Raw genomic sequence first — 14,598 nt, 5'->3', positions numbered from 1 at the left:
CAAGGTTAGCCTCAGCAATTTAGCAAGTGCCTAAGCAACTAAAGGAGACACCGTCTCAAAATAAAAAATAAAAAAGGCTGGGGATGTGGCTCCTCCAGTTTCAATCCCTAGTATCAAAACAAAACAATAACAACAACAAAAAACACATTAAAAAAACACTCATCAGGGCTGGGATTGTGGCTCGGCGGTACAGTACTTGCCTAGGACATGTGAGGCCCTGGGTTTGATCCTCAGCACCACATAAAAATTTAATAAATAAAGATATTGTGTCCAACTACAATTAAAAATAAATATTAAAAAAACACTCATCATAAAGAGTTGATCTGAGTGAAGTCATAACCAGACTTATTACCAGGAATTCAAGGAAATTAACAATTTAGTTGTGAGCAAGAACTCTGAGTTGATACCTTATGTCTGTACAGAGCTGTCAGAACAAAGGAGGGATTTATTTTGTTTGAGATGCTCATAGAAGACTTCACAAACAAGTCTCTGAATTAGATATTACAGTTGAGTATCTGTTCTCTGAAATGCTTGAGACAAGGAATATTTTGGATTTCAGATCTTTTTGGATTTTGGTATATTTATATATGCATAATGAGATATCTTGGAGATGGGACCCAAGTCTGAACCCAAAATTCATTTATGTTTCATATATACCTTACACACATAGACTGAAGGTAATTTTATATATTTTTAGCGTATCTGTGTTTTGACTGGAACTTGTCACATGAGGCCACGTGTAGAATTTTCCACTTGTGGCATGGTGATGGTGCCCAAGTGTTGGATTTTTCAGTCTAGGGTGCTACACCTATACTGCCAACCACCAGAATGAATTCTCTGACATCCTGACTTTATGTCATGTACTCCAGATGTTAAGAGGAACAATGATGATTGGCCAGACATGATCACATGCCCACCTCCTATCATCCTGATAGCACTGTCCTGTGAAAAGTTGGTATTGATTCATTTTATAGTTGAGGAAACTGAGGCTCATTGAGATTAAAAAATTGGGCAAGGTTGAGGAGACCGAGGCTCAGTGAGATCAAATAACTTGCCAAGGAAACCTAACCAGTAAGTACCGGATTCATCTCTCAGACATCATGTTTGGACTGTAAGGCCCGTGCCCCGTCACCAAGGATGTACTGCCTCCTGGCCATATTTAACACCTTTCCCTGCAACCTGTGCTCTAGTCAGTCTAGCCTGGTTGCCATTTTTGTATCCCTTGAACATGTGTTGCTCTCTCCTATTTTGTTGTCTTTCATCAAATTGTTTCATTTGCCTGGAGTTCTACTACCTCTGCTCCAATTTTTCTCTCTCGAATCCTATCCATCGAATCCTGTTCCTCCTCTAAAAGCCTTATGAGAGTCCTGTGCTTGGATTCATTCTCTTTCTCTTATTGGTGTCATGGTGAAACAACGTGTATGGATTACATTTTTATCATGTGTCGCCGCAGGCAGGTCTCTAACATTTTTGACACTCAGTGTTTTTGCTGTGAAGCAAGAATACCAATGCCCACCTTATAGGTTTGTGCTGAGGATTAAATAACACATACAGGACTTATGCTAATGCTGATGAGGGGCAGCTCCTCACTCGTATGGTAGGCCTCTGTGATGACAGGGCTGATGTTAATCTGCTCTGTATTTTAGTCCTTTGTTTGCATTTACCCCTTTTGCTTTTAGTTACATTGAAAATTCTGTTTTAATCATTTCCATATCTGACCAGAATTCCAGGCACAATGTCATGGACACAGGTTCACTGACTCCTCTCCTCCCATGATCTCAAGTATGTGTATATAAAATACCAGGCACTTTTTCCTCCGTTGAATCATGTCACACTATAGTTAAAGACCCTCCCTCCCTCCTTTTTTCCTTTTCTTTCCCCCTTCCTTCCAGAAATAAAATCTGTGTGTTTACCTAACTATGTTGGAAATACATGGCATGATAGAAATGCATGCTATTTGGCCTAACATATGACTAAATTTAAACTCAAAAAATGACAAATAAAGAAAACATAGATTTTGTTTTCTTTTGTAATTGAGTTATAGCAATAAATATGTCACCTATCTTGCTTCTTTTTGAGGTGGTACTACAGACTGAACCCATGGCCTAACGTGTGCTAGGCAGTACTTCAGCACTGAACTCTACCTCCAACCTTTTAAAATTTTATTTTGAGGCAAGATCTTGCTGAGTTGCCAGGCTGAACTCAAACTTGCAATCATCCTGCCTCAGTGTCCCAAGTATTTGGGATTCCAGAGGTACACCACCACATCTGCCACATTCCTTTTTTTTTTTTCTGGCACAAAGATATTAATATCAGATCTTTTATTTTTTGTTGTTGTGCTGAACAGCATGGAATTCTTTTATATTTAGTTTTATAATGGATAGTAGTGTTCATAAGAATAAATTCTTGATGTGAGTAGATTATTTGAATTATGAAAATTTGCCCCTAACTGCTGCTAAAATGTCAGTAAAATTTTTGCATTCCAACATGGTGTTTTAAATTTTGGTACTGATTTTTCCTGCAGTTTAATGATTTTCATTTTCAGCCCTTAAATTGTATTATTAATACTAATGTTAATGCTATGAGGGCAAAAAATTGTTATTTGTCCATTGCTGTGCGTACGGTGACTACAGCGGTACCTGGTATGACACGCACATCTGAGTCTTTTACCAGATGACTGAATCAAGAAAGAAGGCCTGAACAATGATAGGTCATTTTCATAAAACCTGAACTCATAGAACCTTTTTTTCAGAATTTTAGACTTCAACTGCACCATTTCTGGAACATGGCTCAGGTCATCACTGTCATTTCCAGACATTCTTTTCATTGCAGAAAAGTGTGCTAAGTTATTCCTTGCCAAATGAGATCTCTAAACCCACAATTTGGCTAAGAATGAGGGAATCAAATCACATTTTTGTGCAGCTAATTGTGAAACACTCTTACATAGAAATGGTCTATTAAAAAAAAAAAAGAAATAGTCTATTTACCAGAAGGTTGAAAAGGCAGCTAAAATTATCATATCTTCCATCTAGTCTATCCTGCAAAGACTTTGTTGGGGTTTATTCTGTAAAAATCTTCTCTTTGCCTAGGAGTATACAAAGCACTGTAGGCAAATAATAATAATAAAATAAAGAGGATACTACACTAACCTTTGTGGAGGGGGAGATTATCTTAAATCTAGCATGTATATCAATTCTCTTAAATTTGTTATTAACTGACAAACTTGGTTTAAAATGTCTTGCTGGGGTTGGGGTATAGCTTACTAGTTGAGTACATGCTTAGCATGTGCAAGGTCCTGGATTTAATCCTCAGCACCTAAATAAATAAAGTGTTTTAATGTTTTTTTAAAATATATTTATTGCTCCCTTATTTTGTTATGTTGATTTCTGTTTCATCATCTTCCCTCTGTTTGTATAAAAATTTAAGGTTTCACTGAAAGAATACCTTATAATAATTAAGACATAAACACCTGCTTACATGGAAGGAATTTGTTATAAAAATATGGATGTCACTCAGTGTAAATTGTTGCTATTACATTAAAAAAATCATTTTACTGTGTCTGGAGATATAGCTCAGTGGTAGAGCATATGCTTAGCAAATGCAAGGGCCTGGGCTAGATCCCCAACTCAAAATTTCTGAGATATATTTTTGCATATTGGATCTAAAATATTTTCTTCCTAGTAGCAACAAATAACAGTTGCCTGTATAAATAAATGTTACTTTCTGCTAAAGCCTTAATAATAAATATAACTCTGAATACTGTGAGCTTATTAAATCAACTTAATAATTTTATATCAGGATACAGTTTTGCAAGTCTTTAAATCATAAAATAAAAATATGTTGGAGTGGGGCGCTGTGGGATTACATTACCTGTAATCATAGCATCTTGGGAGGCTGAGGCAGGAGAAGACCGAATTCAAGGCCAGCCTCAGCAAAAGTGAGGCACTAAGCAACTCAGTGAGACCCTGTCTCTAAATAAAATACAAAATAGGGCAGGGGATGTGGCTCAGTGGTCAAGTACCCCTAAATTCAATCCCTGGTAAATAAAGAAGTTTGTACAGTGGTTTACAATTTGAAAGTCCATAAACAAATCCATATATTTATGGTCCACTGATTTTTAACAAACCCATTCAATAGGGAAAAAATAGTCTTTTCAATAAATGGAACTGGAACACTTGGATATCCACAAGTAGAGGAAAGAATTTGGACCCCCTATCTCACACCATATATAAATAATAACTCAAAATGATACCTAAATGTAACATTCAAAAGTGCAAAATTCTTGGCAGTAAACATAGTTGTAAATTTTCCTGACTTTGGATTACGAAAATTAAATATGACACCAAAAGAAAAAGATAAACTGGACTTCATCAAAATTAAAAACTTGTGTGCTAAAGGACACAATCAAGAAAATGAAAGGACAGTTGAAAGAATGGAAGACAATATTTATCAATTATTCCTCTGATAAGGGTTTAGTATTCAATATATATATAAAGAACTACTACAACTGAACAGTAGAGTGACAACCCAGTTGAAATACTGGCAGAGACCTGGAATAGACATTATTCCAATAATAAGTACGAGAGAGGTACTCAACATCATTGATCAACAAAGCAAAACCATAATGAGATACCTCTTCACATCTAATAAAATGGCTATAATTTAAAAAATAAATGATAATAAATGTTGGTGAGGATATGAAGAAATTGAGAAATCAACCTCCTACATTGTTGATGGGAATGTAATATAACTTCTGTGAATAATAGTTTGACAGAGGGCTGGGGTTGTGGCTCAGTGGTAGAGCGCTCGCCTAGCACGTGCAAGGCCCTGGGTTCAATCCTCAGCACCACATAAAAATAAATAAACAAAAATAAAGGTATTGTGTCCAACTACAACTAAAAAATAAATATTAAAAAAATAGTTTGACAGAGTTCCTATATTACTCACCATTTTCACTCTTATTTAATACCCCAAAGAATTAAAAACATAACTATACACAAAAACTTGTACATGAATGCTCATAGCATCATTTTTTGTAATAGCCAAAAAGTGGGGGAAAAAAACCCATATCAGTTTTGATTAAAGGATAAACAAAATGTGGAATATCCACATAATGGAATATTAGCCATAAAAGGGAATGAGGTACTGATTAATGCTATAACATAGCTGAACCTTGAAAACATTATACTAAATAAAAGAAGCCAAATATTTAAAAAGGCCACATATGAAATGTCTTAGATGAGGTAAATCCATAGAGAAAGAAAGAAGATTAGCAATCACAGAGAAATTATGGAAAAAGGGAAATAGGATGGATGGGATTCCTTTTGGGAGGTGATAGAAATGTTCTAGAATTAGATACAGGTGATGGTTGTACAGCATTATAAATATACTAAAAATTACTGAATCATATATCTTAAGATGGTTAAAATGGTTAATTTTAGGTTATGTAAATTTTATTTTAAAACATGATTTTTTCCCTTGGTATCAGGAATTGAACTCAGGGGCACTTAACCACTGAGCCACATCCCTATCCGTTTTTAAAATTTCATTTAGAGACAGGGTCTTGTTAAGTTGTTTAGGACCTTGATAAATTGCTGAGGCTGGCTTTGAATCACAATCCTCCTGCCTCAGCCTCCCAAGCTGCTGGAACCACAGGTGGGTGCCTCTATGCCCAGCTCAAAATCATTTTAAATAAAGATTATATGTATGGAAAAAAAATTTACTTGCAAATCTACATTTTCAATAAAGTGTTAATAAGATCTAGAGGATTCTACATCTAAATGGATTATAATCATGTTTTTTTGTTTGTTTCAGGATGCCAGGAAAGCATGTAATGATGCAACGCTTGTTCAGGTAAAGTTTTTCCCCCCCAATTTGTTTTAGTGATTCATATGAAGTAACTTGACACTGATACAGATGACTTGGAGATTATCCTCATGAGTGTTTAATTGCAAATTTTCTTTTTTTAATTTTCTTAATTGATACATAATAATTGTACATATTTACAGGTACAATGTGATGATGTGATGCAGGTACACAATTTGTAGTGGTCAAATCTGGATAATGAGCATTTCCCTTCTCTTCAACAGTTATATCTTTGTATTGGGAAGCTTCAAGCCCTCTCTTCTAGTTTTTTTTTATAAAATATATAATAGGTAGGCTGTTATATTCTGTACTTCATTGTAGAACATAAGAACCTATTTGTCTTGTATAACTGTATTGTTGTACCCATTAAGCAATCCCCCAGTCCCCACTTCCCTTCCTAGACTCTAGGGTAGCTGATATTTGATTAAAGTTTAGAGGTTTATCTGTTCTTTTTAGTTAAGTGTCTTGCCTATAAGGACACATAGGGTTATTTTAAATTAACCATAGTTTTTTATGAACAGCATTTTGATCCCATAATGATTTTGCAGAATTATTTATATTGAATGAAAATTACTATAAATTTTATATCTGCTTTTTATCACCTACTAATTGAATATTTCAGGTTTATCTCCTGAACTATATCTAAAGTAAAGAATAACATTTTTATTGCTTTCTGAAGATCACATCAAATATGGACTCTGTGGGTCGAATACAAATGCGAACAAGACGTACGCTGAGAGGCCACCTAGCTAAAATCTATGCTATGCATTGGGGATATGATTCAAGGTTTGTGCCTCTCACTTTCAATCTGTCATCCAAATTGTTTTCCTTAAGAATCATCATTTGCATTTTCTTTGTTTAAAAACAAACTATATTTATGAAGTGTTTACAGAATATGCATCCAATACGAACACTTTCTTTTCTTTTTTTTTTTTGGTACTGCAGATTGAACCCAGGGGTGCTTAACCACTAAGCCATATCCCGGGCCCCTTTTCACATTTTATTTAGAGACAGGGTCTTGCTAAGTTGCTGAGGCTGGCTTTGAACTTGAGACCCTCCTGCCTCAGCCTCCTGAGCCACTGGGATTACAGGCATGCACACCGCACCCAGCCCCTGAACACTTTATTTTCACTAAGAATATTCAAACTTTTCTTTTGGTGCAAGGATCAAACCCAGGGGCTCTTGAATCCTCTACCATTGAGCTATATCTGCAGCCTGAAAGTTTAAAAACTTTTAATCGAGAAAGCCAGTTTACTTCTCAAAAAGACCTTTATCATATGAGCTGGGAAGACTATTTCAAAGAGGGTTTCTTTTTTTGCAGTAGGGTATTATACTTTGTTTTTTTAATATGCCCCAAGCAGTTTTATTATATATTAACCCTTTCAGTTAATAAGCAAATATATATTGAACACTGTGTGCAAATTAATAGATATTGCTACAATTTCTTACTACCTCAGTTCACAGAGGATCGAATTACATGAAACAAGGATATTTTTATTCACTACATCTTTTTTACTCCCCCAACTCAACATATAAATGCATATGTTCAAATTAAATCTGAGCATCAGCAGGTGCACACACATACACATCTGGACACACCTGTGGCTTACAGGATATATGGTTGGTTACCACTGTTCACTGTGTTCCTAGGGTTTCAGTTCAGCCTCCACTTTATCCAGCACATCTGGCAGTAGTAAATCTGCCTGCTGCCTCAGAGACCACCTTGTTTCTTTGATTTAGTTCATCTTACTGTGTAATGTCAGAAAATATTGTTTAATAAAAGTTGCACATGTGTTCTCTGCTTCCAAGAAACACTAAAATTGTAAGCAGAGAAAGCCTCCCTCACTTGTTTCTCTTGGATATAAATGGGATACAGAGAAGTAATATACCCTGTGTGCCTCTTAGGAGGGGATAGATAAGATTATATAATTGACATAAAGCTAAGGCAAATACTGTATTCTTTTTCTTAAAAAAAAATTTAGGGTAAAAATAATGTGCCTTGTTGATAGAGCAGAATTTTAACCTGAAATCCTGTTACTTGAAACAACACTAGTCATCCTTTCTTTCTCAAAAGCAAACAAGTCCCCCAGGAACCTGCCTCACATTGTCTTCCTACCCATTCTGAAACTGATGATGCCAATTGATTTTTGAAGAATTTTCCATGGGTTCCTATTCTCCACTATCAGATCTTCCCTTTTGTAACAACAAAATTAATATTTACAACATTAAGAATCTGATGATAGCCAGGCACAATGGCACATGCCTGTAATCACAGCGGCTCAGGAGGCTGAGGCAGGAAGATTTTGAGTTCAAAGCCAGCCTCAGCAAAAGCAAGGCACAAAGCAACTCAGGGAGACCCTGTCTCTAAATAAAACACAAAATAGGGCTGGAGATGTGGCTCAATGGTTGAGTTCAATCCCTGGTAACCACCACCCGCCCCCACACCCTGCCCCTAGAAAAAAGAGAAATGATGTTATTTTCCTAAGGGGAAGGGAACTCAGATGAGCTGCTGGGGATTAGGCTTAGCAAGGTAATTTTTTTTTTAATCTTCTAAATTTTATATCATGGTGAAACAAAATTAAAAATTCAATGACTAATAAGTACTTAGTCAAGAGTTTATACCTCATAGTCTAGCAAATAATGTTTCCTGTAGTTAAACCTGGTCTACTTTTCTTAGCTTATGTTTCCTATTTTTCACAAACTACAAAATTGGAAGACCCAGTCCTGAAACATTCACTGTATTTTTCCACCTGTTGTCATTGATCATATTTCAGCCCTACCCTTAGAATACACAGTTTTCTCTATCTTTAGCTGTTAATTCCATTTTTAAAGATGCATTCTCTCTCTCTCTCCTTTTTTTTTTTTTTTTTTTTTTTTTTGGTGGTGGTGCTGGGGATTGAACCCAGGGCCTTGTGCATGTGAGGAAAGCACTCTACCAACTGAATTTTAGTTAATTCAAGTAGCAGTTATTCATTCCTCTTTTATTTTCCTGTGGGATGTACTTTATACCACTCTTGTGACAGTTTTCATTCCCTTGACTTATTATAAATATACACAAACATCTTTTCTCCTCCAGATGGTAGAGAACTCAAGGATGGAGATAGGGCCACATTTGTACCTGTGACACTGCAGTGCACTCACAGATCCCTGTTGGTGTGTTTAGATTGAATGAAGTATACCTTTAATTCTGTATGTACTCTACTGCCTTTCAATTTAATTGGTAATACTAAATGAGACAGCCAGTCAGCTAATGTCTACCAAAACCTTGAATAATGACTGATAAATCCAATCACTTGAAATGATGTTGAATCATAGCCACAGACATTCTCAGTCAAATTGCTAAATTTTATGATGTATGTTCAAAATTTTTGACATGTAGCATAAATTTTTTAAAAGTTGGAAGAACATTTCTTGGTATCAGGTTTTTATTGGAAAAATTTGTTACTTTCTTTTCTGAACTGTCCTACATTAATGCAATGCATAACTAATTTGAACTCTTTTTTCCTCTAAGTATCAAATTATTTTTGTGTTTGTTCCTCTAGGCTACTAGTAAGTGCTTCCCAAGATGGAAAATTAATTATTTGGGATAGCTATACAACAAATAAGGTAGAATTTCTTAATCCTTCTTCTAAGTAATCTTATGTTTGTTTTGCTGTCCACCAATTCTTTCTTTTATTCTTTCTTCAAACTTTATTTGCCTTCTGAGATTACATTTTATTTATTTTAATCTAGATCCTCTCTTTAGGCTTAGTGTTTGCTTTTAATGTTTAGTCCTTTTTTTTTTTTTTATTTCCAAGGACAAACTACAGGAATATTGTTCAGAGTGTTTGGCTTGAATTTCCTAATTTATATTGAAATTTTAGAAATTTTTTTACATAAATTATTTTTTAAAATCCCATATTCTAATGTGAAAGACCCAGAGATTTTTATTTCTAGTATGGGTAAGCTAGATGGGTAAGCTAGATGGCTAAAGCTTTTCCTTGGCCCACTCTAGGCATTGATTTCTGGTTCTGAACTAATTGGAAGATATAGTAGATTAGAGGCAAATTACAACTTGTTTAGGTCTCTTGGTGGTCAAATACAGGATTCTCTTAATATATCCACTGGAAGGAATCCCATTATATTTATAATAATCCCAGTAATTATTTAGTGAAATAATAACTACTTTTTTTTTTTTTGGTGCTGTTGATCAAACCCAGTGTTTGATCAACAGCACCAAAAGTGTTGATCAACACTTGCACATGTTGGGCAAGTACTCTATCAGAGCTATACCCCAAGCTGCTTGAGATTTTAAAGCTAGCTAAGATAACTATATAACAGTTTTTCTGTATTAATGGGCATTAAGCATGTCTCTTTCAACTCCATTTTTTTAAAAACTGCACTTCAAAAACATTATTTTAGGTTAAGGAAGAGCATAGTAGTAGGCATGGGATGTGTTCATTCCCCATGCAGAGCATTTAGCTTTGTTTTTCCAGACACCTTCAGTTTTTCCATGTGACCTGCAGAAGTTTGGAGTCAAGTCACCAGACAGGTGTGACTAGATCTACGCACAACTATTACCATTGTTTGAGTGAGATCTCAGAATCTGTGCCTATTAATGCAGGGATGCTAGTGTCATCTCTTTGTGAAAGAACCTCTTTAACAAACTGATACTTGTTAATTACCTTCCTTTTTATTGTTCGGTGTTATGGAGGAGATTCTTCTTTTGCGTGCCACTTAATGTTTCAGATGGGTATTTTAGCATTGGAACACCCTTATGTCCGTGCTTGTACTAAAAGAAATTTCTAAAAACAATACTTCTTAACTCCGAATGATTTAATAATGCAGAAATAATAGTAAAAGGCATTTGTATGTGGATTGGTATTTTAAATTTGATAATTTTGAAAGATAAATACTTTTTCAAGTTGTCATATTTTTATTTGGCTTATTTTTCTTATATGTATTTAATTTTAATAATATTTACTTCATTGTAAGTAGATTTTAAAAATAAATGACTGTGTTTGTAATCTTTCCATAGTGATAGTTTGTGGGTTCTATTTGTTTCACAGATGCATGCTATTCCTTTGAGATCTTCTTGGGTGATGACCTGTGCTTATGCCCCATCTGGTAATTATGTTGCTTGTGGAGGTCTGGACAACATCTGCTCTATATATAACTTAAAAACCAGAGAGGGAAACGTGAGAGTGAGCCGAGAGTTGCCAGGTCACACAGGTGAGCATCACTAAACACTCTTCTCTCCTGTCCCACCTTGCTTCTTCCCTAGACTTCACTGACCCAAGATACATGACAAATTGGGCTCAACTGACTAAAGGATGAGTGTTAATGGGGAAAGAATAGAAATAGGGAAATGATAACTTTTAAAAATCATGCATGCAATGACCTTAATTTTTTTTTGCATCTTTGTAAAGATTTCTCTCTTTGGATTGTTTTTAACATTAAAAAAAGCTTTCAAATAACATCAATTCATAAACAACAGAAGGGGTATGACAAGTAAAACAAGGTTTGCAATTTTTAGCTTTACTTCTATACATTCATATGTTACCAGGTGGAGAAAGACTTTGCAAAACTACTTGGTCAACCAAAAGTCCTCCTGACAACACTTAAAACAATAGACTAGATAGAAGCAAACAAATCTAGTACACTCACACTGTCTGCAACAAAAGTCATGTAATGAAGTAAGCCAAGCATGGAGAAGAATAATATAGAAGGAACAATTAAAAGGTTCCACTGATAAAAAAATGAAAAGGTAGATTAAGGATTAAATTAGTACAAAACTTCCAGTTTCACTTCAAGTAGATATTTTTGTGATTTCATTTTTAAACTGTTCAGAGAAAATTTTATTCTCATGGACAGTTTACTTACCTCTTAATCTTACTATAAACTAATTTCCCTTGTAATATATGTAAGTCCAAACTTCTTCACATTAGGGCATTGTAATTAAAATATTAAAAAGCTTAAGAAATGACAAAAACTTATAACACCTATACAAAAAACAATAAAACATCAATGACCTTAATTTTATTTTAATATTATTTGGGTACTAGAGATTGAACCCAGGACCTCATGCATGCTAACCACATGCTTTTCCAAGTAACTGTACTACTTCCAGTTCCCCACAATTTTATTTTTTCTTTTGAAAATAGCAGTTATTCCTGTAAAAATGATAAATTTACTATAAAAATTTAAACAATCATGAAAAATATAAAATAAAAAGACAATGCAATTATATATCTTTTCTGCTACCATGCAACAAGTATGGGATTTGTGGCATCTCTACTCAGTTATATAATCAAAAGTATGTATGATAATACATGAAAGGAGCATTTTGCACTGTGTGATATTGGCTTGCCTTATTTGCCAGTGTGCACCTCACAGTTCTGTAGTGTAGTACTTGGTTAGTGGTGTTAATTAGGAATTTATTGCCACTCCTTTGATTTCTACCCATCTGAATTTTTGTCATTATAAAAATTATTTATTGTGTTTTTACAAAAGTCTCTAGCACAGTATTTCCCTGCCATCTCCATACTATGAAGTACTGAGAGACGCTGGGCATTCATATGCTACATCTTTCATAAAACCTCCATGGATGTTCTCACTTCTCTCTGCATTTTTAAGGTTTCCTCCCAGGTTCTTAACAGCTTGGATTGTAATTAGGTGTGTAAGGGAGCATCTTCTTTCCTGGGTAACTGTCTTAGATGTTGTCGTCAGCTTTGTAACCTTCAGAGTGCCCAATTTTATTGAGGTACTGAGTGCCTCAGTAGAACTTGTTGATACAAGTTAGTTGCAGACCGTGTGGAGTTAAAGTAATGAAAAGCAGAACTATAGATCATACAGACACACTCGCCACCCGGGTGTTATATTTTTGAAAGAATATTACTATTCCATGTGATACTTGGCTTATTTCATCAGTGATATAACCTAAAATTTTCTACTTTCTGTGCTGCAGGTTACTTGTCCTGCTGTCGCTTTTTAGATGACAGCCAGATTGTTACAAGTTCAGGAGATACAACTTGGTAAGTTTATCCCAGAAGTACACTGATTGGAGGTTGAGGGTAGTTTGTAGGAGCTAACAGCAGACACAATACTGGTCATTGAGGGTTTTGTTTTTTTGTTTTTTTTATAATTACAGTGCTTTATGGGACATAGAAACTGCCCAGCAGACCACCACATTCACTGGGCACTCTGGAGATGTCATGAGTCTTTCTCTGAGTCCTGACATGCGCACTTTTGTTTCTGGTGCTTGTGACGCCTCTTCCAAATTATGGGATATTCGAGATGGAATGTGTAGACAGTCTTTCACAGGACACGTCTCAGATATTAATGCTGTCAGTGTAAGTGCATCACATTTTTGTTTTGGTTTGTTTTGAAATTGCAATTTTTAAAAAATGTATTATGCATTTAAAGTCTTGACCTCTGTGGCAAAATTTTAATAACAAAATTGCTCTCAAGGATTCTTACAAATAATGTGCTCTTTTAACATCAAATTTCCAAATAATAGTGTTTGATGTGAGAAAAAGTTTAATCCAGAGGTTTTCATTTGCAGGTGAAACATAAGAATTATTTTTGTTTTATATGGTGCAAGGATTGAACCCAAGGCCTTGAGCATGATAGGTGAGGAGTCTACCATTAAGTTACACTCCCAACCCAAAATACAGGTTTCCTTTCAAATTAGAGGGATAGCTCACCTTGAAGAAGCAGGACCAAATCTCATCTGAACACAGCAGTGTGTTCAGATGAGAAAAACAACTCTCTTGGGCCAAAGGGAACAACCTGGAGGGAGACCAGTAACAAATGAAAAGGCAGCTGTTTAGTGTAAAGAGTGTAGCTTCTGAGGTGAGCCATACTTGGGATTAAATATTAGTTCTGCCATTTACTGTCTGCATGAGCTCTCATTTAAAACAAAAAACAAAAAAAACAGAGAACTGTAAGTTGATTAAGCCAGACAAAAAGTACTCAGTATATGTGAGAATGAACTAGTCATATGTGTTTATAAATAGGATAAAGCAAAAGTGACATTCTGAATAGCCTTCAAAACAATTATCAATGGTGAGGATCCAGGGGAAGGTGTTAGGAGATGTGGGACTCTGCCACAGGCAAATGTCCCTATGTACGTCAGATGCCAAAGTGTATAGATGTGCCTGGGATTTCCAAAAGTACCACTGTCACCAAAGACAGATGTATAAGACATTCTAATTTTATAAGAAAATATTTTCAGATTTAAAATATGGTTAAGTTTTTATCATTTACATGTTGAAAGTCATTTTTACATGATTTTAAGGAGAACATCAGAGAAAGTAAATATTTTGCTACCCCCACCCCGAGGTCAGCCTGGTTTGAGAGTCTTAGAGCTGGCAAGCCCAGCCTTCCGGACTCACCCCAGCATGTCTCTCAGGTAGGATGTCCTCTTGTATTCCTAATTCACTAAGTTTTGAAATCAGGAAAGGGCATTGAATTTTATCAGGTACCTTTTCTCCATCAGTTGAGATGGTCGTGTGTAGCTTCCCCTTTTCAGTCTGTTAAAATGGTGAATTTACATTGATTGATTTTTCTTCTGCTTTTTGCAGGGAGGTGGGCTGGATGTTATCACCATCTTTACTAAAATAAATATTGAGACTTTCTTTTGGAATCATCCACACTGTCAAATGGTTCAAAAGAAGATATGATTCCTTTTTTGTCTCAGATGGAATTATGACCAACTTTATTGTATTTTCACTTTCTAGTTATATTCAGTGG

At 35.2% G+C, this 14,598-nt stretch overlaps 1 protein-coding gene across 1 annotated transcript in view; it reads left to right on the top strand.

Moving 5' to 3' along the window:
* The window catches only part of Gnb4 (G protein subunit beta 4), a 47,370-nt gene that overhangs the window by 17,555 nt on the left and 15,217 nt on the right, over positions 1 to 14,598 (top strand). Inside the window, exons 3-8 of the mRNA XM_026382916.2 lie at positions 5,815 to 5,853; positions 6,545 to 6,651; positions 9,408 to 9,471; positions 10,914 to 11,076; positions 12,812 to 12,878; positions 12,995 to 13,196. Coding sequence (XP_026238701.1) covers positions 5,815 to 5,853; positions 6,545 to 6,651; positions 9,408 to 9,471; positions 10,914 to 11,076; positions 12,812 to 12,878; positions 12,995 to 13,196 — 642 coding nt within the window. The remainder of the gene's footprint in view (positions 1 to 5,814; positions 5,854 to 6,544; positions 6,652 to 9,407; positions 9,472 to 10,913; positions 11,077 to 12,811; positions 12,879 to 12,994; positions 13,197 to 14,598) is intronic.

This window comes from Urocitellus parryii, chromosome 2 (genome assembly GCF_045843805.1).
Source record: "Urocitellus parryii isolate mUroPar1 chromosome 2, mUroPar1.hap1, whole genome shotgun sequence".
Taxonomy (NCBI): Eukaryota; Metazoa; Chordata; class Mammalia; order Rodentia; family Sciuridae; genus Urocitellus; species Urocitellus parryii.
The sequence above is the reverse complement of the archived record's forward strand: the minus strand, read 5'-3'. Positions and strand labels throughout refer to the sequence as shown.